At 40.2% G+C, this 15,281-nt stretch overlaps 1 protein-coding gene across 6 annotated transcripts in view; it reads right to left on the bottom strand.

The window, feature by feature from the left end:
- Positions 1–15,281, bottom strand: part of MBP (myelin basic protein) — a 123,870-nt gene that overhangs the window by 15,659 nt on the left and 92,930 nt on the right. For all 6 annotated transcript variants that reach the window (XM_068396321.1, XM_068396316.1, XM_068396323.1 and 3 more), the window contains exon 4: positions 5,622–6,052. In XM_068396321.1, the coding sequence (XP_068252422.1) occupies positions 5,622–6,052 (431 nt within the window). The remainder of the gene's footprint in view (positions 1–5,621; positions 6,053–15,281) is intronic.

The following is a 15,281-nucleotide window of genomic DNA, read 5'->3' as shown; positions in this document are numbered from 1 at the left end:
TGCAGTGGCCGTGGCTCTGCGCTGCCATGATGCTGAGGCCCCGGCAAAGCATATCGGCAAGGCTGTAGCTTCACCAAGCACTCGAAAGAATCCTTGGATATCTTCTTTAGAGCACCCTATTAGCTCCCCTCTTAAACAGATTATTACTATTATTATCTCATACAGGTGGACAGAAGAATCTAGAAATAGTCTAGCAAAGCCTGAACTGGAAGATACTGTTGGAAGTTTAATGAAAAGGGGAAATCTTTTGCTGTAGACTGATTAGAAACAGTGATCTTTAAAATGCTTCAGTTGATTAATTAGTATTTTAGCCTGAATGTGTTACTAAATACATTTCTGAATTTAAGAGGCAAAAAAAAAAAAAAAAGACCATATCATAGATCACAAAAGCAGTGAAATGCAGAGGCTTCTCCTGTCTACCTAGTCATGATTTTCTCTCCAACTTCTAATACAAATTGTCGAGCCCCAACTACTTTGTCCCATTTCTGAATAAACCTTGCCATCCGTCCGCAGTTAGTCTGGGCACAGAGCGTCACTTACACTTTTCCAAATGTTAGTGCTTGCTCTTCTAGGCAGCCCTCACATGGCATTTAACCTAGCCCGACTTCCAAATTCCTCTTATAGTTTGTAATAATTGCTTCGAGCAGTAATTTCTTTGAAAATGCAAGAGATAATTAGTTCTAGTGCATTAAATAATGTTAATTATTGAGTATGTGTGAGATGTATTTGGTTATACGTGCATTAAGTGAACATGTCAGAATCAAGCCCATGTCAGGTTGGCTCCTAAGCCTTTGGCTTCTCACGCGCTGTGCGGTGCTCACCTGTTGATACTTGCTGGCTTTGTACCGATTACTATTTTTTAAAACAGACGAACCTAAAGCACTCCGAGGCCTACCGTACAAGCACAATGAGCTTTAATCAAACTGGCAATTCTGATATATGAATTCATTTTTAGGTCATTCATCATTCATTACTACCTCCTACAAAAGACAGAGGCCAGATTCAGTTCCCCTTATCATAAAGCGAGAACACCAGATTTAGCAGCTTCAGTTAGTTAAAACCCAGTCGTTTCCTTACAGAAGGCAAGCTTATTTGTTTCTGTCCTGTTTCTATAGGACAGTTTCTTCTAACTGGATTTTGTAGAAGGACATACAGCCTCTTTTAAAGATCCGAAACCCCATCACATACTATGAAGTAGTTTGTTGCAACTTCTGTTAATGGATTAAAGTATATAAAACAAATTAAATCATTAGTACACCAGTTTTGTGATGTAAACAGTTTAATGAATACATAAAGCACATATAAAGCAAAAGATTAAAACAAAATTATTGTTACAACCACCATGAACTATATAAAAAAATTTTTTTACAAGCATATTGCTTGCACAGCAGGTTTTACAAAACAGTATATCACGAGCAATACCACTCCCTGAAAACTAAGACTTGGAAATAAAAATCACAGTAAGTATTTATTTAAATCACATCATATATCCTAGTCAGACTAGCATTGATTTAACTCCTTTTCAAAGTCTCCATGGCGCTGCAGTATACATTAAAGCTCACACAAGAAATGTGGTTAGAGTTCAAGTGCAAAAAGAAAAAAGATGCTGGACATTGTGACGAATATACCTGTCCATGTCACATCATTTAAAACTGTGGTTCTTAAACTTCTTGCCTGTGCATGTTTATCACAACCCTTTTTGCAGATGCCTGTTACAGCAACTGCCTGACTCTGGGATGGGTTTGGAACTGCTGTGTCAGAAATGCTGATCCTGAACCCCGGTTCTGCTCAACATGAGAAGAACTTCAGCCCAGTACTCATCACACCTTGATCTGTCTGTAGGAAGGGGAAGCCCTGTGTCTGCCTTCCATATTCCTTGAACCCAAACACATATATATTGGGAAAGAAATACAGGAGCAAGGCTTCATACAGGCAACAGAAGAACGTTACAAGATTGCATTCAAAACTGAGTCAAAATATAAAAGAAAAACTGATTTCCTCTTTCACTAAGCCTGGCCTCAGCTTATTATTTACTGCCACTCACAATAGTTTGCTTTGTTGCATGTGTGTCACAAATGTAGTTTAAAGTTTAGTATGTTAATGCATAATGTTAAACCAGGACAGAAAAGTTCTCGTTTCACAATCCAAACTTCAGTAGGAAAAAAAAAAATCATAAACAAAAGAATTACAAAAGTATAACCAGCTGCATAAAAGAAACAAAATAGCCCTCGGTACGTATTGAAGTTGAATACAGGCTAATATCCAGGAGGCACAAGAAAGACTAGATCATTTTAACAAACTTTCTTATATGCTTTACAAATGTTTAGACAAATATTCTACAAAGATTAGAACGGACATAATTTATAGTTACACCACTGTCTTCCATGCTTTTTAAAATGCCCGCACTGCAGTTGCTTTCTGTCACCCTTTTAAATGCTTCTTTAATACAGGTAAATTTAGGCTGTGCACAACAATAGTTTTGATTCGAATATTCTACCTTAAAAAAAAAAAATCTTAAAAGAACAAAATTCAAGCTGTTTTCAATTGAGCTTCAGTTACCTAAAAGCTTGATGGGGCAGGGGTTGGGGGAACAATGGCAAATGCATTTGCTGCCCCGAGAGGAGAAGGAGTAGTTCTGTACATTCCAGTTATTTCTATTTTTATTTACTCCCGTGGGACTCCCACACACTCTTAATTTAACTTCAGAATTCCAGGGTGAGGGAGAACCTGCTCCACAGGAGAAAAAGAGGCCACACAACAGTCCCCGTTTTGTTCCTACCCCACCTTTCCATACACAATAGTGAATATTATTCATTAATGTACTTTTCAGCTATGGGTGCAAGATGAAAATGCCTCCACAAAGAATTTATAATATGTTTTGCTTGAATGTCAGCCCTAAATCTGTACAAAGAGCAAGTGTTGTCTTTGCATTCCAGCGCTTGCTGGTGTGGGTAGTTGAGATACACGCTCCCACTGGGGCACGGGCTGGCTGAAAAGGGAAGACTGCAAGAAAGGCAGCTGCAGAATTGCTTTGAAATGCTTCAAAAATTAATCTGAAACAAGTGCAAGCAAATAAACAGTGCAGCTCTAGGAACTTTTCAATTTCAAGCCTTTGAAAATCACCCTTTAAGGTGCTTTTCATGGTATCTTATTTACCAAAGACCTGTTTACTTAGTGGAGCTTGGAAAACTGCCAAGGGACTTTATTCTATTTCAGCTCATCCATGAACACCTTCATCATCTGTCGATACTCTGACACTTCATAAAATTCAGCAAGTGACCACTATTCAGGTTTTAAGCACAAATAAGACTGTTGTTAGCCATCTAGCTTTGCTCTGTATACATATGTATAAATAAATGACACCACAAGTCTTCCTTGATATAAGAAACCAAAAGGCATTGATTTAAAGGCTAAATAAATAATAGTTGAAACAACTGTCTGTGCCACTTGCTTAGTATTTTCTGCACTGAAACCCTGCTACGATAGAGCTTCCTAGGACCTGTTTTCATGCATCAATATTATCACTGTGTGAAACAGTGCCAGAGATGCTTTGGCACTGGAAGTCTGAATGTGCCTGACTTTTGCCAAGACAATAAAACTTCTCTGTGCTTCCAGCTGAGCTCTGCAAGTCAGGACTCTGTAACATTATACGTAGTTGTTCTTAAAAATTACTTCTGCTAGGTAAAATATGTGAGAATCGTCCATAATTCTGTACTGTTTGGCAGATATTTAAGTGCTTCAAAACAGCATTTACTGAACAGCAACAGAGATAAGACAGATGATACCCTGTCCTCTCATACATAATTATGTAGAAATATACAGAGAATCACAGCGATCGTGTTCACACCAAAGGATAAAATACAGAATCTGTACAACTTGCAGCCATTTTTTAGTCATCACTACTCAAAAGTGAGTTGGTTGGTTTTATTTATTGCTAAGCAAGAACGTACATACCTCTGTCTATTCTGTATGCAGAATCTAAGTTTTTGGTATTGTTTCCTTGGTGTACAAAGAGCATTTCATATACTATTTTTCATTGAGTAACACAGCATATGAATAAGACAGCAAAAGTTGAGCTAGCCAACCAGGTTCCAGAAAATAGCCGTGCTGGGAACAGTCTGATATTTGCAGTAACAGTAAGACGAGTAGTTTTCTTCATTCTCACAACAACTGCTCGCTGCATGTATGAACATCACATACCTACAGAAACTACTGCATAATTGCTAAATCTTTGCCATGAGCGTTACAGGCCCCAGTTTGTAAATGTGAGAAACAAAAAGACCAAAATACACAGCTTGCTTAGTACTGGCTACCAAGTGTGAGAAGCTTCTGTTTTTAAGTTTCTAGAGTATTTTTCATCCAGTGGTCTATACATTACAACAGCTCTTCAGGGAAGGGCTGTTACACATTGTGCTTCCAAGTGCGGAGCTGTGAAGTACACTGACAGCCTGCAGCTGCCCTATGATCACAGATCAGTTTTAAACCACCAGGTAGTATGGATCATGTCCCAGTGCAACGCTATGAGACAGCCAGTCTGGGGAAGCTGCACGTGCTAACCCCTCCCAGCAAGCAGCACAGGCTACAACTGTTGAACAGACAGCAAAAGCTGTCGAAGGTTATTGAAAAATTTGGGCCCAGCCAGCAACTACAAGCATTGCTTTTCGCAACACGTAACTTGAGCAATTACATCGAATGATATACTCAGCTAAAACAAAGGTTTTATAGCCCTACAGTAGTTCTATTCAAATGCTTATGTAGTGTGTGAACACACAAACACAAGACTCCATTTATCATTTACACGGCAAAGTGTACAGTGAAAAATACCTTAAATTTTGCCACTCGAATAATAGTGAACTAACATGCCATCTGCACAACTCATCAGAGGAGGCAGGTTAATCCTGGAAAAGGAAAGATTCCAAGTAATATCTTTTCATCAATACCTTGTTTTTCAATTCATAATGAAGAAATGGCTTGTTACACAATTTCTAACATTAAATACTTGGAATATAAATCATCACTTCTCGCCAGAATAAAGCAGCTGGACTATTTTGTACACCTGGGATTCAGGACAATATGTCAAGCCATCTCCTCAGCAATGCTATCAACGACCTTAAAACATGCTCTTGCACAAGCAGGCTGAGAATCTGGCCACAGTTCTTTTTTTTAACATCTTTTTCCAAGTCTGTCCCTCAGTTACTGCCAAACTAGCTAGAGATTGTCTTGCGTTTAGTGCTCTCATCCAGCTCCGTTTTGCAAATATTTAAGAACGACACAGAAAAGCAGACTGAAGTGTCTCTAAACAGCACAGCATACAAATGCATACAATGCACCCACATTAAATGTTCGTAAAAATTCCTCACAGTAACGTTTCTAGAGCCACCTGGATTTCTAACACTCCCTGCTACTACCCAGAACAGGTCCTCCTGTTTCCTAGATCTATGCTTTTTTTGCTATTTTCAGTTTAAAGCCAAGCATTAAATTACACATCTGCAAGTACCATCTTGCTGGCTAAGTCAACTCTTGCATTATAGCAGTTACACCTTCCTTTTAGTCCCACCCTTCCTGTTTAATTGTACTTTATTTTGCTGTAGCTGTGCAGTTGTCTATTCCTCAGAGCTCACCTTGCCCGAGCCCCGCCGGGGAACGTGTCTTTCACCTCCAAAGAATCTGCCCAGCGAGTCAAGTAGACCCGAGTCTCTGTGCCTTGGAGATCCATGTCTAGCATGGTCTGTAATGCTCACAGATGCCATTTTTGATCCGTGCCGGAAAGAGGAGCGTTTTTGTGAAGCCATCAAATCCGAATTCTCTGAAGCTGCTGCACTGTCCTCTTGGATGGTCTGTAGCTCGTCTGACTCTGAGGGCCGATCTTTGAAGGTGTTGTCTTCTCTTCCTGGGGCATCTCGGGAAAAGAGGCGGATCAAGTGGGGGCGACCGGTTGTGTCAGCTGGGTTGGCCTCGGGCCAGGCATTCTTTGGGTCTGCTGTGCCTTTGGAGTCTGTCACCGCTGGGCTCTTCGTGGAGGTCCCATTGTTCTGGTTCACATCTGCCTCTCCTGCAAACAACAAGGATGAGATATGAATACAGGCCTGTGAAAAACAGCCCTGGAACAATGCTGCTTTCTTTCCCTTGCCTTGAGATGCTCATTTCATACAAAACCCATAATATGTGCAGTTGTAATGAAACTATGTTCTCTACCAGCCTTTAAGAACATTAAGCTATCTTGGAACTGAAACCAGGATGATGTTCTCACACAAAATTTGCAGCAGTTCGAGGTGGCATTTTAAATTAAACGTATTTGTAAACAGATCAATAGGTTGTTCGAAGCACAACTGAAACTTAACTTTTTTTACATGGAAGGCTTACTGATGAGGAGGCTTTCAGTGAACAATCAGAATTCCCGTACTTTCCCTTGAGGACTACAACTCTAAAATGTGCTGGTTTTCTCCAAAATGGGGAAAAAAAAAAATAATTAAAGCGATGTTGCAGGACTCCCTTCTCAAGTGCACGATCCCTCTCCACAACGTCAGAGCTTTTGTACCTGAAGGTTTTGTGAATCCCTCACTGTAACTTCAATACCAATCAAACAAGTGTAATGAGTGGAGGTTTTTTCACTGTTTGAATTGTCCTCACTTCAAAAAGACAGAGAACACTAAACTCCAATCTCTGCTTGGTCTCCCATGACAGTTTTTCTCCATGTATGATCCTGGCACTTGGCATACAATGTCCTAGTGCTGATACTGAAGGCCTACAGCAAAACTGTCCGATTTGCATTTAGTGCTTGTGAAAAGTGACAAAAACAGTTACGAGAAGCTGATGAGCTTTCAGCCGAGAAAGGTGCCGAGACAGACCTCTGTGGTGTAAGTGAAATGTCTGCTGCCTTCTCCACAGTTGTGTTCTGAAGCATGCAGTAAAATATCTGAAAACAATTAGCTGCAGCACACTTAAACTATAATAGCTCCTCCTATCAGTGACAAGATTTATGGAGGTTTTTATAGTCTATACCATTATTCCTACTGTTCTAAAGAAAACTGCAGCCACTGAGGACTATGTCTTATCTCCAAGGAACACCAGAAGAATATTAGTAGGTCATTGCTTGAGAAGCAACCTTCCGAGCAGACATCTCCCACACACTCACTCTGTGTCAGAAGTGTTTTTTGGAGTTAATGGGGCTCAGAATTTCAGAAATGAGTAACAGTCGTATGTTACCTTTAGGGTCTTCTAATTACCTCATTATGTCCCAATTTGATTTGGTCCTTGTTGCCATGGGAGGGTAGGATCTGGCAAATACTGTTATGTTTTCAAAGTACTCTGGACTCAAGTACTTTGCTGATTCACCAGAGCCATTTTAGACTTGACACAGTCATTTCATATGATTTTGCCCACCCACAGGGCACTAAAGAAACCCTTCCTCAGGCTGAGAACAATTCTGAAATAATTTTATGGATGACGACATGAGACAGTAATGATGGCTTCTGCAAATATACACCGGTACTTAGGTTACAATTTGTTGTAACCAGTCTGCTACAGTTTTTCACATAAAATGCAGTTTTGCTGTGCAACTTTTTCTTTTCTTCTGTGAAAGCTACCTAGAAAATGTTTGGGAACTTCAAGAGATTTTCTTTGGTTAAAACATCTGAAAGTATTTATTGGGAATGCAATTATTTAACCAACGCTAATTGTCACTGAAGACCTCATCAGTGGGGAAAGGGAAAATATTTGCTGGCAACTTTGGGATTGTGGTTTTCCTGAAAAGATACTTTCAAACTTATTAGAAACTACTAAAGCCCCCAAATGATTTTCTTAATCAAATGAAAGAGAAAGTAACTAACATGGAAATATGACACATTCTGAAACTGCAAAACATTTTAAATAGCAACTCCAAGCCTAGATTCTATACCATAATACAAATCCATTCAAGGACAGAAAAAGAAAAACAAACAAAAGAGCTATTGTATTTAATTAAATGCATTAACAAAACACCAGAGCATCTGCATACTAATATTTTTTACAACAGTTGTTCTTTGTGTCACTGAATGTGGGTATTGGTAAGCAACAAAGAAGGTTATTTGTGCCACAAAAGCAGCTTCTCCCAATGCATACGCAGTGAACTATAAAGTATAAATCTTTCTATATGCTTTATTTCAATAATGGAAGCACACTTTTAAGTTTTCCTCTAGATTTTCTGCATGCTTAAGTCTTCTCTAATATTTAAAAATCTATAGCAGAGCGATATTGTTAATAGATGAGCTAACTAACTGAAGTCTTCAAGTGCATTTGGAGAGACAGATCACTTTAATAATGTCTTAAGGATATCCAGAACTAATGGAGCATGTAAACGTATGCTTATTTGTTCATTTAGAAACAAATATTTAGACGACTTCTATTAAAACCCATTATAAATGCTGTGCATATGATACTGATATTCTTTTTTTTGTTTCTCCCTGCAAGATGAAGCTCACTTGTTAAAATACAGTACCCTTCCTGTACCATATCTCACTTGTACAGGAGAAAGCTGCCCAAGGAAGAAGAGGTCTTCAGGCATTATTTTTTAAAAAAACCCTTGTAAAATGGATTAAAGAGTAAGTACAGCAGAATGCATTGCCATAGGCATTACCAGAAGGCTGCTAAAGTCTTGTCTATTTACATTTAAGTGAATAAAGTCATTGAACGTGCAAATGAGAGCACAAGAAAAGCACATCCTCACATTAGCCCAAAAGCAGGAGGAGGGAGCCAGATGTGGAGCAGGGATTTGGCCTTCCAAGAGCGGCTGAGGACCACTCCTGAAGGCAACTCCACCTTTCCACTTCCCCTTGCTCTGTGCCGCTCTGGAGCCTGCTGCTGGCACAGCTTTCCCTGTGCATGTTGGTCAGAGTGAACAAAGCCATTTGTTCCCTGTATACACAGTGCCTTCCAAAACGAAGGAATATAGATGGACCAAGAATTCTGAATAGTCTGTTAATGAGACGAAATAGAAATTCCAAAGGTGCTTTCAATGAAACAATATTAAATCCAAGCCCCCACTGCATTTAATAGGAGTTAGGCCACATGTAAGTATTTTCAAAACCACTGTGCCTTAATGCTCGATTTGGCATTAATAGTTTATCCCTTTTCTTGAGAATCAGAGTAACACTTTTACATAAGCCTCTAATTAGCTGGGACCTCTCAGCCCCATGGTTCAAACAACAGCTACTGTCAAGACCATGGAAACCTATTTTATACGAAGTACAATCTCTGACAGAGAGTCCTCGGATACAAATATCCTTCTCCTGGGTCACTTGGTAGAGCTGCTCTATGATAGTCCCTCCTTCTGTATATAGAGGTCTGTAGCCTTCTTTCATACAGAGGACAACCTGGAAGGAAGTTGTTAAGCTAAGAGTTTTAATGTGTCAAGTTAAAAAAAAAAAAAGGTTACAAGTTTTTCATCTCCTCCCACTCCCTTCCAGTCTTGCTTTCTTGCAGATACTTGTAATTCCTCTCACATTCTTATTGCGGCTCCCTCTACAAATGCTGTAAAATAAATGAGGAAAATTAAGCTGATAAAAGCTGAAGTGTATTCCCCTGCTTTGAAGTCTCAAGAGAGGCTTAGTTCAACAGCCACAGCATATTGCAAATATTGACTGTAATAATACATGAGAGCAGCTTAAATATTTATGTAGAATCCTAAGAATTAAGTATTATTTACTCGTTACAAACACCAGAAAGTATATTACTCAAATTTATAACACTGAATATTTAATATCTTTTATAGTAACTACAGATTGCTGTGACTCATTACGAATTTCCTTTTTCTTGGCCTTCTTTTCTCAGGTTTTCCTGAGATGAAAATTATCTCACTTAGCTTTAGGGACATTTTGAATCAACTTTTTTTTTTAGCTTAAGTCACGTATATTTATAAAGCAGTGCTCTTCAGTATATGCAATATAATGTGTTTGCCCTTTTCTATTTTTTTGTTCCTATTTCTTCTATAAGACAACAACTGGATAGTTAAATATAATGCAGTACAGTTCTCAATTCTGAGTCAGCTATATGTCAGTATGTTTATTGAAATGCTGATACTAAAATACTAAGCAAAACATCTGGAATTTTGCACTGACTTATCTGTTTTTAGTCACTTTAACAACAAAAGGTTATACCTAAAAATTACTCAGCTTCGTAACACCTAAGATCTCAAGATCTTCAGTAAGCTGTAGTAGTAAGACATATGTGCAATGCATTAGTAATAGTTTGCCTTGCATTATTTAAGAGGCTGAAAACCACGATTCTGGAATACTTGGCTTTTAGTAACATTCGTGGTAATATCAGGACATTTGAAAGAATGAAAAGACAGAAAAAGCACATCCATCATCACCATATATGAGCTGCAGTTGAGGATGTCTGGGTTCCAACTTTGCGTTCAGATGTTTCCCAACATTTTGCCTTTCCTTTTTATGCAGTTAAGTTCTCTAGAAAAAGGACCTTAAGGAATTGTTTTGCAGACAATGTAGCCTAAAGCACTGCTGGGAGCTCTAGTTCAGCTCTGTCTTTGGATACTCTTATGAAGTCACACACTTCCACTTTTCCTGCACTGTCACACACCTCGCTTCAAACTCCAGCGTTCTCGAGTAGATGGGACAATGGAGCTTTGGGGGTGTGGGTAAATGAGGAGCCTGAATATGCAGCAGTAATTACACACTGTGATCAAATACAGAAGCCAGGATCAAATAAAAATCAGGCCAATTTAACACTTTTATTTCCTTGGAAAAAGGATCCAATTATTCGGTGCTATCAAAAGCAGGTATCAAAAGCAAGTGCAGCAAAACCTGTTCATCCTGAAGACCGGTGCAGGTCACCTGTCAGAAACACCAAGGCCAGTCCTGGCTTCCAGCCGGAGCTCTACCACTGGAGGTGGCACCGAGGAGCCTCTACCGCTGGGGGTGGCACCGAGGAGCACTGCACGGCTTAGCATGCAGTGGGAGCACCCGTTCATCAGACTAAAAGGAGAAAAGGGGATGAGAGAATGGGTGCAAACCAGTAAACTGGTGCAGAGAAAGGTTCAGCGAACAAGGCTAAGGACCTCCTGGTCATTTGCTGAGTTGCATCAGAAAATACAGGAGTTATCAGATCAAAATGCTTGAGGTGGTTCCACTCTCTCCCTTGAGCACCAGTGAGAGGTACAATCCAGCTCCTCATTTGGACTTTTACTGCAGTGCAGTTCACAGCAGAATGGAGTGTCTTCAGCCATTAGGCTTCTCTACGTGAGTATTTGGAAAGAGGAAGGAAAGAATTACGTCTGCACTGTTAAATCTGAACTGCAAAGCTTGTTTCATACTCATTATGCTAAGACGCTGCAGAGAAAAAATGGCTCTCAGCCTAGCTTCACTAATATGGTTAGAAGGCAATATGCCATCAGACATTTCACTTCCCAGATCTAATTACTGGGTTTGTCTGATGCTTGTCAAACTGTTGGAAATCAATTTCAAACAAATATTTCTGTTTGGACTAGATGGCATGCAGCATAATTGTGAAACACACAGTTGGTCATAGCTCTGAACACAACTGGAACCGATCTGCTGGCGCATTTGGCCTTTACACAAACACTTTTCCCATTTGCTAGCAGAATGAATGCAGAGAGAAATGCCAGTGTGTCTCATAATACAGATTCACATGAGTTTAACACTCCTACTGCAGTTAGCCAAGAGATCGCTTCCATTACAGCTCACTCTCCTCCCTCCCTCCTTACTAAAGCTTATCACTTTCAGAGTAACTGAAGGAATAATATTTTTCTGCACATGAAACTCAGCTTTTCCTATAGGCTAATCAAGCCCTAGACCGAAGCTCCACAAAAATGAGAAGCCATCTGCTAAGCATAACATGCACTCCTTTAACTTTCCTCCCTTACTGCATACATTAGACATTATAGAGCATATAAGGCTCTTACCAGACAAGAAAGGAAGGTTGTGAGGGTGTTTCCATTCCATTGATGAGCTGAGTACACTGCTGCACTGATCTGATGAAGCAGTGAATAAGGGGTCTTGTGGCACAATTTTCCTTACAATAAACCTCAGCCCTAAAAATACAGTAAAGAGTAGAAAACCCCACCTGGCCCAGTATAGACTCATAAATACCTTTTACTTCAGAGTTGTATTCATTTCTATTGAACTAAGTTTAATAAAAGTCCAAGTTTAGTTCTCTACTACATCTTGAGTCAATAAAGATCACTGGCTAAGCCTGCTGAAAAGGATTTCATTTCTGTTGGTAAAGGCACAACACATTTTTAGAGCTGACATTTAGACTGCATTGCTGTGGCCAGATGAATGAAACCTCCACTTAAAATTTTCAAGAGGAGCCTGACAAATGCTGCTTTCCCTGAATCCCTGATGCCTTGTGGAATACCAGTTCTTAGCCATTCCCTGCAGGCAGCATTATGCCCCCTTAGAGCTACTGCCACACTGAAAACCGATAGGTCAAATAGGATCTATTAATTGCCACACCTTTGCTAATACCTAAGTCTTGGCACAGTTGCTTTCAGACTCATGAAAGGTCTCACCTCTCCAAGCCCTCCCTGGCCCACTCCCAGTGAAGAACGGCCGTAGAGGAAGCAGAGCTTGGCCTTGCAGCAGAGCTCACACAAAAACATAAAAGGGTTTTGATGGAGAGAAGGGAAGGGCCATTTTGCATCCTATTGTGGAAATACCTGTCTTTGCGGGTTTAGCAGGAGAAAGGAGTGACAGTATGTCTATATCATTTATGCTCATATTTTGAAGGAAATAAATACTGCTTTCACTCAGGTAGAACAGGAATATGTACTTTTTAGCATAGAACTGTGCTGTGGGAAAAAAAATTGCATAGGGGAATGACAATTCTTTCAGATACTAATTACAACAGTATGAAAAAGTAAGTGCAATTCCTCTCACTTCCTTTCTGATACTGACCTAAAATGTATTCCAGATCTGCTGGAAAAGAACCTTGAACATTTGACATACTTTGGCATCAATTCACAAGTAGCTGTTTTACTAAGTAAGAGACCCAGCAAAATCTCTCTTGAAATGACTAGCAACCTTCTTTCCAAGGGGCCAGTCAATGCAAAACTTGCTGGCTGCCAAAGGTGTCTGTAACACTAGTGCTGTTCTTTTGACAGTGGGATAAATAAACCTTCCAAGCTGACTTGACAGTTTCTTCTCGGTTCCCTCAGCACACAAGAGAGTAGGTCTTGTCGTCATCCTGAGATGTACCATTTTCAGGACTCCCCTCACCTACAGGAAGGATAATTGTCAGAGCTCAGGAAGTACAGCTGGAAAAATCTACCTGTGAAGTAGCTTATCCTGAAGGCTGCCAATATAAGAGAGGTGATCTGCCAGAAACGTTCTTTACTACATATAGTCACTGTTGATCTGCATAAGGATAATCAAAATCATCAACCCCCTGCTTGACGGACAAGAAAGGACTTTTAGATATTAAGTACTGGGCCTGGCATATGCATTGTTTGTACAAGTAGTACCAGTTTGCACGGGTCTCACAGAATCTGGTTAAAATAAATACACTTCTTTCAATATGGCAGTAACTGTTTCAAGGTCATATTTATACTGAGGCAAACTATAAAATTGTATAGAATCACAGAATCATTTTGGTTGGAAAGGACCTTTAAGATCAAGTCCAACCATTAACCTGGCACTGCCAAGTCCACCACTAAACCATGTCCCTAAGCACCACATCTACTCGTCTTTTAAATACCTCCAGGGATGGTGACTCCACCACTTCCTCGGGCAGCCTGTTCCAATGCTTGATAACCCTTTCAGTGAAGAAGTTTTTCCTAATATCCAACCTAAACCTCCCCTGGCACAACTTGAGGCTGTTTCCTCTCGTCCTATCATTTGTTATTTGGGAGAAGAGACCAACACCCACCTCGCTACAACCTCCTTTCAGGTAGTTGTAGAGAGCAATGAGGTCTCCCCTCAGCCTCCTTTTTTCCAGGCTAAACAACCCCAGTTCCCTCAGCCGCTCCTCATCAGACTTGTGCTCTAGACCCTCCACCAGCTTCACTGCCCTTCTCTGGACTCGTTCCAGCACCTCAATGTCTGTCTTGTAGCGAGGGGCCCAAAACTGAACACAGTATTTGAGATGCGGCCTCACCAGTGCCGAGTACAGGGGGACGATCACTTCCCTTGTCCTGCTGGCCACACTATTTCTGATACAAGCCAGGATGCTGTTGGCCTTCTTGGCTACCTGGGAACACTGCTGGCTCATATTCAGTTGGCTGTTGACCAACACCCCCAGGTCTTTTTTCCACCAGGCAGCTTTCCAGCCACTCTTCCCCAAGCCTGTAGCAGTGCATGGGGCTGTTGTGACCCAGCTGCAGGACCCAACACTTCGCCTTGTTGAACCAACATCTAGCTGAAATGGTGACACCCTAATAAACATGCCTAAGTCTTATCTCATGAATTAGCAATGAGCACATAACTTTTAGTTTTGCTGACAATTTTATGATACGAGGCTTGGTTCTATAAAACAAATATAAAATAAAACCTAAAAATACGCTGTACATTCATTACAGCTTATGTTCAGCATTATTGTTCCACAGAAGGCAACTAAGTTTTACAGTATCACTGTGTAAAAAGTAGTAATACTATCTGAGTTGGAGATTTTTGATATACCATCTTCACGAGTCCTCTTGCTGGAAAACCCTTATGTATCACCAGGCTTTTCACCAAGGTACACACAACTAGCCTCTGCATGTCAGAGATGTGAAAGCACTTGCAGTCTGTGCAGTAGTAACCTAATGTTGTAGTCTGTGCCCAAAGTCTGGATATTAACAGGAAGCACGTGTGGTTTCTGTGGTTGGAAATGCGTTAACGTCCTGTTACCCACTGTGAGGGGCTGCTCTCTGGGAGACAGGTTTTAGACTTGATGGAGGAAGAACAACATCATACCATCCTCAAACTTCTACACTCTGTATTATTTATGTCTTTAAGTATTCTGTTTCCTCTCTTACTGAAGAAACTTAGCCCTTCACACAGATGGTCAATTAAAGTAGCAAAATGAGGAGTGGCAGCAGCTGAAATAGCCATGTTCATCATGGTCATGTCAAAGGAAAGAGATGAAAGCAATACATTTCAAACCACAGAACTGTAGCAGTAATTGCCTACCAACTCTATGCATTCTCCTGTTACAGAAGATGCTGAAGCTTAAAACCAAAGGTACAACATACCTTTTTTTCTTAAACCTACTCCAAAAGTCACACCAGATTCAACATGCAAGAAATTAGCTGGGCGGCCTAAGTTACACACAGTCTGTAACTGCATGGA

Source organism: Nyctibius grandis, chromosome 3 (assembly GCF_013368605.1).
Source record: "Nyctibius grandis isolate bNycGra1 chromosome 3, bNycGra1.pri, whole genome shotgun sequence".
NCBI classification, from domain to species: domain Eukaryota; kingdom Metazoa; phylum Chordata; class Aves; order Nyctibiiformes; family Nyctibiidae; genus Nyctibius; species Nyctibius grandis.
Note: the sequence above shows the minus strand (reverse complement) of the source record. Positions and strands in the feature narration are given on the sequence as shown.